The sequence below is a fragment of the Littorina saxatilis genome, linkage group LG6 (genome assembly GCF_037325665.1).
Source record: "Littorina saxatilis isolate snail1 linkage group LG6, US_GU_Lsax_2.0, whole genome shotgun sequence".
In the NCBI taxonomy this organism is placed as follows: domain Eukaryota; kingdom Metazoa; phylum Mollusca; class Gastropoda; order Littorinimorpha; family Littorinidae; genus Littorina; species Littorina saxatilis.
This window is the reverse complement of record NC_090250.1, coordinates 47,373,944-47,387,389: the sequence shown is the minus strand read 5'-3', so window position 1 is coordinate 47,387,389 and position 13,446 is coordinate 47,373,944. Positions and strand designations below refer to the sequence as shown.

Here is a 13,446-nt window from a genome sequence, read left to right as displayed (position 1 = left end):
TGTTGAAGATGTATGAAATATACAGCCTGGACCGACGTTGATACTGACAGACAGATGAACAAACACGCACACATCCACGCACGCACGCACGCACGCACGCTCGCACGCACGCACGCACGCACGCACGCACGCACACACACACACACACACACACACAAACAACACACACACACACACACACACACACACACACACACACACACACACACACACACACACACACACACACACACACACACACGTTTACTCACCCTAGCGATCTCGACTTGACTCACATGGACGCTTATATTAAAAGGCAAGTTCGTGATAGTTCGGTAGCGACGATTAACCTGCAATCATCACAAGTGGTGTCATTCTTAAATAAACCAGATGTGTCGGACATCAACTGCCAGTATCGATCACGTACCAACCATAGTTGTGTCAGTCAACAACCATCTGTTTCAGTCATCAACTAGCCGTGTCAGGCTAGCTAGCTTTGCAAATCATCAACTATAGCTGTTTCACTCATTAACTAGCTGGGTCAATTATCAACAAGCTTTGTCTATCAACATACCTCGTATAGCTGTTTCAATCATCAACCAGCTGCATCATCCATCTACAAGCTGTGCCATAAACTGACTGTTTCAGTCATCAAACAGCTGTATCACCCATCTACAAAGCTGTGCCATAAACTGGCTGTTTCGGTCATCAACCAGCTGCATCATCCATCTACAAAGCTGTGCCATAAACTGGCTGTTTCAGTCATCAACCGGCTGCATCATCCATCTACAAGCTGTGCCATAAATTGGCTGTTTCAGTCATCAACCAGCTGCATCATCCATCTACAAGCTGTGCCATAAACTGGCTGTTTCAATATCAAGCAGCTGCATCATCCATCTACAAAACTGTGCCATAAACTGGCTGTTTTAGTCATCAACCGGCTGCATCATCCATCTACAAGCTATGCCATAAACTGGCTTATTCAGTCATCAACCAGCTGCATCATCCATCTACAAGCTGTGCCATAAACGGGGCGGGGATATAGCTCAGTTGGTAGCGCGCTGGATTTGTATTCAGTTGGCCGCTGTCAGCGCGAGTTCGATCCCAGGTTCGGCGGAAATTTATTTCACAGAGTCAACTTTGTGTGCAGACTCTCTTCGGTGTCCGAACCACCCCCCGTGTATACTACATTGGGTGTGCACGTTAAAGATCCCACGATTGACAAAAGGGTCTTTCCTGGCAAAATTGCTTAGGCACAGTTAATAATTGTCTACCATACCCGTGTGACTTGGAATAAGGCCGTGAAAGGTAAATATGCGCCGACATGGCTGCAATCTACTGGCCGTATAAAATTTCATCTCACACGGCATCACTGCAGAGCGCCTAGAACTGTACCCACGGAATATGCGCGATATAAGCCTCATTGATTGATTGATTGATTGATAAACTGGCTGTTTTAGTCATCAATCAGCTGCATCATCCATCTACAAGCTGTGCCATAAACTGGCTGTTTCAGTCATCAACCAGCTGCATCAACAATCTACAAGCTGTGCCATAAACTAGCTATTTCAGTCATCAACCACCTGCATCATCCATCTACAAGCTGTGCCATAAACTGGCTGTTTTAGTCATCAACCAGCTGCATCATTCATCTACAAGCTGTGCCATAAACTGGCTGTTTCAGTCATCAACCAGCTGCATCATCCATGTACAAGCTGTGCCATAAACTGGCTGTTTCAGTCATCAAACAGCTGTATCATCCATCTACAAGCTGTGCCATAAACTGGCTAATTCAGTCATCAACCAGCTGCATCATCCATCTACAAGCTGTGGCATAAACTGGCTTATTCAGTCATCAAACCAGCTGCATCATCCATCTACAAGCTGTAACATAAACTGGCTGTTTCAGTCATCAACAAGCTGTATCATCCATCTGCATCATCCATCTACAAGCTGTGCCATAAACTGGCTGTTTCAGTCATCAACCAATTGTGTGAATCATTAGTGAGCGCCTTCAGTCATCAACCGTATCAATTATCCACTGCTGTGTCTCTCAGCAACCGACTGTATCACTCTTCACAATCTATATCAAACATCGGCAAACGGTAGCATACTAGCAAAGTCAATCATCCACCAGATCTGTCAATCACCACTACCATTGATTGAATGCAAAAAGCCGTGCAAGTCATGAACTGGCTTTGTTAAGGATCATCAGGGGTGACAAAGACAGTCATTATACGTTAGTCACCAAGTAGGATGAGTCAGTTATTAGCCATTAGTGTTAGTCATCAGCCGTGTGTTTTAGTCATCTGCTAGCTGTGTCAACCAGCAACTATCAGTCAGTTAATAACATGTGTCAGACATCTATAAGCTGTGTCAGACAGGCAGACAGACAGACAGACAGATAGATAGATAGATAGTTAGATAGATAGAAATTGGTCTCTCTGGCCTTTGGACTTTTCAAGAAAATGTTCAATACTCAAGCGCATGGTTTAAAAAGAAAGTAAAAAGAAGCTTGTATGACCAGTATATATATCCATAAATGGTTTACAGAAATTGGAAAAAAAAAATGTTTTGGAATTATCGAATGTTTAAAGATATCTTTACATGTGAAGACTATGTCACACACCTGCCATATCAGCAATGTGTTTCAATGATGAAATTTAGAACATTAAACAACAATTTGCCTGTACAGAAAGAACGTTATCTTAACATCCCGAGGTCAGAAAGAACTTGCACCAAATGTGTATCACAAGACATAGGTGATGAATTCCATTATTTATTTGTCTGTGATTTTTTCAAAGAAGAAAGAGCTGAGTTGTTACCACCTTACTATTGGAAAAAACCTAATGCACTTAAATTTAAAAAGTTGTTTGCTACTAAGAAAAAGAAATTGCTAAAGAATATTTTGGACTTTATTAATAGAATTTGTAACAGTTTTTCATAATTTTTATTTTGTTTATTTTTTTATTTTTTTTATTTACTATATTAGCATATATATCATGATTGTATTGATTGTATTTATTGTTCAAAATGCCCCCATGGGTTATGGACTTAATAAAACTTGAACTTGATAGATAGATAGATAGATAGATAGATAGACAGATAGATAGATAGATAGATAGATAGATAGATAGATAGATAGATAGATAGATAGATATTTAGATAGATAGATAGACATCTAGACACCTCCACCCAGACCAAGACGAACCGACTTAGCACGTATTGGTTTTTCAGTTTCAACTTACACCCTGAAACAGATAGGCGATGTATTCCTTGGTGGCGTTCTGAGCTTGGGGTGAGTCGGACATGTTTGTTTCCTTCAGCCAGCTGGAAACACAGGCACAGACACACAGACACAGACACACAGACACAGACACAGACACAGACACAGACACAGACAGACACAGACACAGACACACAGACACAGACACAGACACAGACAGACACAGACACAGACACACAGACACACAGACACAGATAGAGGCACATAGACACACTGACACAGATAGAGGCACACAGACACACAGACACAGACAGAGACACAGACAGACACAGACACACACACACACACACACACGCGCATACACACCCACACACCCACACACACACACACACACACACACACACACACAGACACAGACACAGACACACAGACACAGACACAGACACACACACACAGACACAGACACAGACACAGACACACACACACACACACACAGACAGAGACACAGACACAGACACACACACAGACAAACAGACACACAGACACAGACACACACACTGTGACTAACACACACACACACACACACACAAGCGCATACACACCCACACACACACTCACACACACACACACACACACACACACACACACACACACACACACACACACACACACAATTACAGAGGCTGCATTGCATCAATTGTTAAGAATATACATTCTATTTCAGAATAATATTATGTTCAACTATCGCGTGTATCATGTTGACTCGAGTAATATTTCGAGTATTCTCTTTTTGCATCATCTACATGATGTACATGTATTCTTTTTTACACGAGTAATTGCCCTCAGCATCACCTACATGTATCACGTTTACTGGAGGAAACTCCCTCTCTGCACTTCGGTTGGAAGCTACAAAGCATTACTACTAGTACAAGCCACCTTTCTCGATGCAACTAAGTGATACTTACTTGTCATAGAAGGCGAAGTCCACATAGACCAGGACATCTATGTGGTACTCATCTTTTTGTTGCCCGTTGACCAGTCCTGTTGAAAGACAACATACTGAAAATTAAAGTGCTTCTTTCTATGATAGTTACGGATTTTCTTTTTTGCTGACCAGTAAGCGCTTACTTTTCTCACAGCCCATGCACACCAAACCACTGAACTGACAACTTCGGCGATTTCGCTTTACCTTGGTTGTCAAGTATTTTTCAAGTATACAAATGTCGACTTTAATAATATCCTCGTCGACGGGCGCAGTGGCATGGTGGTAAGACGTCGGCCTCCTAATCGGGAGGTCGTGAGTTCGAATCCCGGTCGCTGTCGCCTGGTGGGTTAAGAGTGGAGATTTTTCCGATCTCCCAGGTCAACTTATTTGCAGACCTGCTAGTGACTTAACCCCCTTCGTGTGTAAACGCAAGCACAAGACCAATTGCGCACGAAAAAGATCCTGTAATCCATGTCAGAGTTCGGTGGGTTATAAAACACACAAATACCCAGCATGCCTCCCCAGAAATCGGCGTATGCTGCCTGAATGGCGGGGTAAAAACGGTCATACACGTAAAAATCCACTCGTGCTAAAAACATGCGTGAACGTCTGAGTCTAAGCCCATGAACGAAGAAGAAGATAATATCCTCGTCAGATTTCTCTGTGGGTTTGTTTTTTCAAGTATCGTTGTGAGTGGGCATATGATGTTTTTGTAGGACTTTGACTGATATCGGTTATGTGTCGTGCGAAAAAAATTACCGAACATATTACAGCCGAACTCAAACTAAGGGGAAGTGTTTGAAACCAGACTAGTGGTCATGATCCCCGTCAACGCCATTAATTCGATTTTACGTGAATTTGTCAGCAATAAAAATCCAACAGTACTTATTCCTAATCTCTCTAAGAAAGCAAAACAAAACTGTGGCTAACGTCCTGGTTGTTATCAGTAATATAATCTTAAGTTTGTGTGTGGAGATCAATGAAGTAATTGTGTACTATACAAAGAACGGAATAGTTTATGATAAGAACCGGGACGGTTCGCATGAGAATCATCTGGTGATTTTCTGAATTGCCAAAATGACACTATCTCTGGGTTGAGCATCTAAACATGTGTTAGCTAAGGATTTCATATTCCTGATTGGCTCACGTCCTTGTCAAAGTCCCAAGGCCTGTCTTACACTGTGCCGAACATCCTTGCGAATATGAACATGATGAAAATAATAGTGAAAATTCGAAGCCTTACAAATCCTTGCGAATGTCTTATGAATGCTGCGAATGGTCTTGCGATTGTTGCGAGTGCTTGCAATCACTTTACGAATAAAGCGGATGCGCAATCGAGTGCTATAAAAACTCTTGCGATCGCGTATTTTCGTCATTTGTTCTCCAGCAACCAGACAGTACACATCATTTCATCATGCTACTCTTACACTGTGCCGAATTGCCCTTGCGAATAGAATTTGACAATAGTTCGAAACGATCGGGACATGGTCGCAAGACATTCGTAAATGTTCTTAACCATTCGCCACCATTCGTCTATTGTTGCGAACATTAGCAACATTCTCCTAATCTTCGCAATTTTCGCAAGGAAGGCATATTCGTAACTTTGTTCGCAACGTACTCGTAAGTATTCGCAAGCCATTCGTCATTATCGCAATGTATTCGTAGCGCTCGGCAAGGCATTCGCAACCATTCGTTGGTCTTGTCCTTGCGAACATCTTTCGAATTCCTTACGAACAATGCAAATTGCGTAATCGCTTTATTCGTAAAGTGTTTGCAAGCACTCGCAACACTCGCAAGGCCACTCGCAACATTGGTAATACATTCGCAAGAAATTCGTATATGGATTAGTATGCATTCGCAATGATCGGTAGAAATTCGCAAGCACTTGCAGTCATTCGTAAGACATTCGCAAGGATTCGTAAGGCTTCAAATTTTCAATATTTTTCCTGTCCATTCGTCTCTTTTTCTTCCGAATACAACATTTTCATAATCGCAAGGATATTCGGCACAGTGTAAGACAGGTATATACCTATCGAGTGGTTGCGAATGCCTTGCGAGCGTTGCGAATGCCTTGCGAGCGCTACGAATACATTGCGATGATTACGAATGGCCTGCGAATACAATATATGAGTACGTTGTGAAAAAGTGAAGAATAGGCTTTCCTTATTAGGCCAAAGAAAAATATATGTTGATTTAGGGTTACCCGACCGACCCTATTTTGTCCCGCCGACCCTACAACTTTTTTTTCATTTCTAAAAAAACAATCAACTTTTGGCACATTTTGCGAACCATACCGAGACTTATGCCTGTCTTACACTGTGCCAGAAGAAGAAAATGTAAGTTTTACGCCCTCACGGCAAAGCCATTAGGGGCATGTTACACGGGAAAACCCGGCTTTGTATGAAAATAAAAAATAAAAATGCGGGGGGGGGGGGGGGGGGGGGGGGATGTAGACAGCTGGCTGCCGGCTGCTAGAGGAGACCTGAAATGGGCTAGGGACCGGGTTGGGTCGTCTTGGTTCAGTGCTGAAAAGGTTACTTTATTGGCTGTTGGCCGAACGGACACCCGGGCTTCATATTTTTGCATGCATGTATTCGTGTTTCCAAGGCCTGAGGCTTTCGCTGTGACCCTGGGATCTTTATCGTGCGCATGCGTGCACACGGGGGTGTTCGGACACCGAGGAGAGTCTGCACAAAGTTGACTCTGGGACACACATCCCGCGCCGAACTTGGGGGTTCAACCCACGCTGATAGTAACAACCGGTTTTAAAGCCAGCGCCTCTAACGACTGGGCAAACTCCCCCCCCCCAATTTGTTGGGGTCAAGAAGTTCCATGGAGGGTGGGGGGTATGGAATAACACATAGTGTTTTGCTCAGAACATTCCTACCCAAGCAGAGCCGCGCTAGGGGTACGCATTACCGTGAAGCTGGCAGTCAGTGCTACCAAATGTCGTCTGTGTTTACCACTCGGTGGTGACTTAATGTGGGTCTATGTAAGCAGATGCCAGCGCAAGCAATCTGATGCAGAGTCAGGAGGCGGTTTGGTACAAGAGAACCTTAGAGGCCACAGTCTCGGCCTTACACTGTGCCGAATATCCTTGCGAATATGAACATGTTGTATTCGGCAAAAAAAGAGACGAATGGACAGGACAAAATACTGAAAATTTGAAGCCTTACCGATCATTGCGAATGCATACAAATCCATATACGAATGCCTTGTGGGCGTACTACGAACGTTGCGAGTGGCCCTGCGAGTGTTGCGAGTGCTTGCAAACATTTTACGAATAAAGCGATTATGCAATTCGCATTGTTCGTAATACTGCTCTTACATTGTGCCGAATTTCCCTTGCGAATAGAATTCGCCAATAATTCGTAATGATCGGGACATGGTCGCAAGACATTCGTAAATGTTCCTAACCATTCGCCCCCATTCGTCTCTTGTTGCGAATATTAGCAACATGCCTCTAATATTCGCAAGGAAGGCATATTCGTAAGCCATTCCTAATCATCGTAAAGGTATTCGTAGCGCTCGCAAGGCATTCGCAATGATCGGTACACATTCGCAAGCACTCGCAACCATTCGTAAGACATTCGCAAAAAATGTATGTATGAAAAAGTTATATTAGGCCCAAAAAAGAGACGAATGGACAGGAACAATATTGGCCATTCGAAGCCTTACGAATCCTTGCGAATGTCTTACGAATGGTTGCGGTTGTTTGTGAATGTCTACCGATCATTGCGAATGCATACAAATCCATATTCGCAAGGACATTCGGCACAGTGTAAGACAGGCATAACGAATATTTGCGAATGCCTTGCGAGCGTTATGAATACATTGCGATGTTTACGAATGTTTGCAATAATATTCGGCACAGCGTAAGACAGGCATAACGAATGGTTGCGAATGCTTTGCGAGCGTGACGAATACATTGCGATGATTACAAATGTCTTGCGAATACTTGCGAGTACGTTGGGGAAAAAGTTAAAAATATGACTTCCTTGTCAATACAGTATAGACCGGATGTATAAAACACCGGATGTATGAAAGTCTGGATGTATGAAAGGGGTAGGCAGGGTCCCGGCAGAAGCTACTCTTTGTTATTACTTACAATTTTCCGGTTGTATGAAAATCGGATGTATAAAAGTCCGGTTGTATGAAAGCAAATCTCTGGTCCCGAGCAGCACAAATGCGTTGTTGCAAGACCGGTTGTAAGAAAACGAAAGTAGACCCAAGTCACCAAAGTTCCGGGCCCTTTGTTTTTGCCCGAACGGTGTCCAACCCAAGATCTTGGGGTCCCTTCGGAGTTAAACCACATTGTGGGGGATGGGAACTGCCTGTATCGTGCCATTAGCCTTGATTTGTGTGGTAGCCAGGCTCAGCACATGGTTGTCCGAGAAAAAATAATCGACACCATGTGCAGGAATCATCAGGCTTTCTCTGCATACGTGGATGGAGATGTAGGTGATTATCTCGCTCACAACACCCTCCGACCCCTTTCATGGGGTTCGGATGTAGAGATATTCGCGGCTGCCACACTCCTTCAAACCACCATTGTGGTGTACACAGCCACTTCCGAATGCTCGCGGGGATGGCTGCCACACCCACCCCTTTTCCCGATAAATGGGGTAGAAAGGTCCGAGGAGAACATTTACCTCCGAAATCTCTGTGGCCATTTTGAGCGGGTGGTGTCCACAATGGTAGTCTAAATGAGGATGCCTTGAAAACTTCCCCACCAACTGATTTTTATCCAGATTCTATAGCTGTCAACGAGTTGTTCTGTTTAATTTCTTTCTCCATTCAATCATTTTTTTTAACCTGTTACAAATTCGTCACGAAGACCCATAAAAGCCCAGAAGGCATTTTTGTTACATTTATAACCAGAGACATTGGTCATGGATGTGAATCAGTTGTTATCTTTTTATGTGTTTTTTTATGTTGTTGTATTTTATGTTGTTGTATTTTATTTTGTTGTATTTTATGTTGTTGTTTTTATGTTCTTGTTGTTGTTATGTTCTTGTTGTTGTTGTTGTTGATTTTATCCATTAAACTGATTTTATGTTTAACTCCATTAATAATCTGTTTTGTTTGTCTATTCAGTCATTTTAGCCTGTTATAAATTTGCCATGACTGAAGAGCCATAATAGCCCAGGAAGGCATTTTTTTTTACAATTAGAACCAGAGGCATTGGTCGTGGGTGTGACTCAGTTTTTTTTATGTTATTGTTGTTGTTTTAATCCATTAAACTGGTTTTAAGTTTAACTCACTTTTTTGTATCCAGTGCGCGCGCGTGTGCGTGTGTGTGTTATAAATGTGTGCGTTTTGGAGAGAGAGAGAGAGAGAGAGAGAGAGAGAGAGAGAGAGAGAGAGAGAGAGAGAGAGAGAGAGAGAGAGAGAGAGAGAGAGAGAGAGAGAGAGAGAGAGAGAACTCAGAAAATGTTATTTGCTACGCCAACGGTCATTACAAAGCTTCCACGACCAAAAACATTGTCAAAAGCGCAAAAGGGTTGTGGAGGGAACACACACAATACAGTTGAGCCACACACAAACACACACACACACACACACACGTGCGCGCGAGCGCACGCACGTACGCGCACACACACACACACACACACACAGAGGGACGGGGGGGGGGGGGGGGCAGAGAGTGCACGGCCTTATGCAAAGCAGAACAGTTCCTCACACAAACAGTTGCTCTTTCTATCGGTTGTCCTGACTTTGTCAGTGTATGTAAGTACATGTACTTTTCCACTTGTTATTCACAACCCTTTTCTTCTAACAAGGATATGTATCAAAACATTTAAACATTAAAAAAAACCAAATAAATACAAAAATGATATGAAAAAACCTTACTTTTATCAAGTAACAGACGCGTGGCCGGATGCATGAAAGTCAATCCACAATATTTTCATACATCCGGTTAACCGGATTAGTAAAGACCGGATGTATGAAAGACAAAAAGTGGGTCCCGACGACTTTCTTATGTTCGAAACAAGAGACGAATGGTAGCGAACGGTTAAGAACATTTACGAATGTCTTGCGACCATGTCCCGATCATTGCCAATTATTGGAAAATGCTATTCGCAAGGGCAATTCGGCACAGTGTAAGAGTAGCTTGAGGGAAGTAACCTCCTTTAAACTCGACAAAATCTTCTTCTTTTTTGGAAAAAAAAGAAAAAAAAGCCGACATACCGACCCTATCTTTTTTGGTGACGTTACACTAAACCAACATATATTTTCGTTTGGCCTTAGGAGCATGTTGCTAATGTTCACAACAATAGACGAATGGTGGCGAATGGTTAAGAACATTTACGAATGTCTTGCGACCATGTCCCGATCATTGCGAATTATTGTCTAAGGGAAAGTCGCCAATCCCGGAACAGTCGGCTAACTTGGAACACCTCAATATACGATCAACGGGGAACAATTCATGAACAATTCTGTTTTGCAGAAATGTCTAGTGACATTCCTTGATATTATTCCAGCAAGAAAAATGACTACCGCGGCAACAAAAAAAATGGTACGTTTTTTTAAACTTTTCTTCCTTCTTCTTCTTATTTCGACCGTCTACAATTCGTATTATTACTCTTTATCTATATACGTTCACATAAAATGTTGATTGCTGTGATAAACCTTCATATATTTGCAATAATTTGAACGGAGAAAAAGATTTGAAACGTCACGTGTATGCAACAGAAAAACGCGAAATCCATGCAGGTGCCATGCGGCAATGATGGAACACATAAGAGAGGCAAACATGGAACAGTGTTCCAGCTTTGCCGCAATCTGTTCCATCTTACCATCATCAAACAATATACAGAACACTGCTGTTTTATTCACGTATTCAAATCTCTTTTCGGTTTTGTTGTGTGTTTCCCTTCTCTAAGTTTTATTGAATGATTGATTGATTTGTTTGACAGTATTATGAGACCCGAACGGCGGTGGTTACCAGAAGAAATGGGCTGCGCTTTGTCGGCAGTAAAAAACGGAGATATGGGTTTGCGTTGCGCATCAAGAGCATAATTATGGTGTTACTGTCACAACTCTTAAAAGTCATTTAGAAGGAAAAAACAAATGTGCACAAGAAGAAGTAAAGTTCACAGGGAAATCTTCTACATTAACACCAGAGATAGAACAAGAACTATTCAATAGCATTCTTGAAGCTGAAATAAATTTACCAACGTCACCCCCATCGTTGTTTTATACATTGGACATGGAGATTCTGGTCATTATGATTGCTTGGTTTCAGCAGCAAATGTAAGCCTACCTGCAGCTGATGTCCTGCAACGCACACCCACAAACTCGTCGAAGAGAACATCACGAAAAAAACACACAATCTGAAATCATCACATCTTCTCCTTACAAGCAAAAGCTGGAGATTTCACTTGCAAAAAGGCGTGCAGGTCAACAGAAAAGAGGAAAGAATGAAGCTACCAAATCTTCTGCTCAGAGAAACAAGAGGGGAATATCTTCTGATCAGAGGAAAAAAAGGAGAACATTCTCGACGATGCGTTCTATCATGGAGGAAAGCACTTGGTACTGCTTCATGTGTGGCACCAACTCCCCTGAGAACATGATACAGTGCCAGAAGTGCACACAGTGGGCACACGAGGACTGCGCTGACAGCAGCAGACAAAAGGATCTGTACTTAGCAATTTTTGTGTGTCTGCAAAATCAGTTTAAATCTGTTCTTAGTTATTTGCTTTGAGACTTTATGAGTAATGATTTTTACATTAAGTCAATTGGGCAGGTAGCCCCTTTATATTTATTTGTCAACAGAAGAGGGGTACAAATGAAGCTGCGAAATGTCGTGGTACTGCTTCATGTGTGGCACCAACTCCCCTGAGGATATGTTATAGTGCCAGAAGTGCACACAGTAATCACACGATGACTGCGCTGACAGTAGAAGACAAAGGACATTGTCTGCGAAATCGGTTCTTTGCCTATTTTTTCCTCTTTTTTTTAAAGGTTTTGTTTCTCTGTCCTTTTTAGACCTAACCCTTATTTATCTTTTTGTTTTACATTTGAGGCTTACATTGTTATCCAATTTGTTATTTCTTTGGTAAAAATCAAAATGTGATGTTGAAAAAAAGACATTTAAAAAAAATGGCTTATTCAAAATGTTATGACGTATTTATTTATCTTGTGTAATGTGTGCTTGTTTGTGTGTGAATGAGAGTGTGTGGGTGCATATGTGTGTGAGAGACACAGACAGAGCTAGAAAGAGAGTCGGGGTGTGTTTGTATGTGTTCCGAGTTTGACAACACAGTGTTCCACTTTACACACCCATGCGTCCAACCTGGAACAAATGCAGACATTTTTATCATGATCAGTCTGATGAGTTGCGTGACTTTTATTTTATATTATGTGTTTCGTTTATTTACTGATAGAGTCTAGTATGTGACAATATAAAGAACGCTTTGCAATATCCATTTTTTTGTCTGGTACGGCTGTTTCTCCTTAACTGTTCCAGGTTTAGCGACTTTCCCCTAATTCTATTCGCAAGGGCAATTCGGCACAGTGTAAGAGTAGCATAACTATCGGAACAAATTATGTGCGTGCAGCCGATCTGTTGACAAAGTAAACGCTGGCTATTTAGGATTTCTGACTCGCATTACATTGATAAATATCATCCAAAATACTATCCTCATAAATTTTGAAGTTTTTTCTGTACTGTACTTCAATGAATATAAAATAAAATAAAGTGTTGACGCACATTAAAAATGGCGTTTACAACCACCCTGAAATCATTATATTGGACAGACATTCAGAAACGTAAAGGGCGAAGGGAGACAACCGCGGGAGAGTTTGGGGGGGGGGGTGCGGGGTGCGGAGCAGAGTTAAATTGGAACATGCTTTGATAGCTCTTCTGTACAGTGGTGTTGCTTTTGAAACTCAAATCCGGGAAACGGTTTAGAAATGCACGGCCTACTTGAATCGACACAACAGCCAACAGCCTGCTGGAACTTTTGATAGATCAAGTTATTACATTGGTACTTATAAAATGACACGCAAAGAGCCTCTGACGTGAATGTGAGCACTCTTTTCTTTACTTTTCAAGGAACACAAGGCACCCGTCGGAGCTTTCTTAGAAATGACGTGCATGCAGAATCCCCCCCCTGAGTTTCTTAAATAAGAGAAAACAACCAATGAGTTTTGCAAAACCATTGAAACCATTTTGCAGCCGTGAATATTTATTACAAGGTTAGATGCACAATAAATAATTCTTCAGTGAGCGTTGGCACACTTTAGCTGA

At 42.1% G+C, this 13,446-nt stretch overlaps 1 protein-coding gene across 1 annotated transcript in view; it reads right to left on the bottom strand.

Moving 5' to 3' along the window:
* LOC138969645 (metalloprotease mig-17-like) overlaps nucleotides 1-13,446 on the bottom strand; it is a 32,752-nt gene that overhangs the window by 15,010 nt on the left and 4,296 nt on the right. Inside the window, exons 2-4 of the mRNA XM_070342503.1 lie at nucleotides 4,171-4,246; nucleotides 3,228-3,309; nucleotides 252-329 (exon numbers count right to left, since the gene is read on the bottom strand). Coding sequence (XP_070198604.1) covers nucleotides 252-329; nucleotides 3,228-3,309; nucleotides 4,171-4,246 — 236 coding nt within the window. The remainder of the gene's footprint in view (nucleotides 1-251; nucleotides 330-3,227; nucleotides 3,310-4,170; nucleotides 4,247-13,446) is intronic.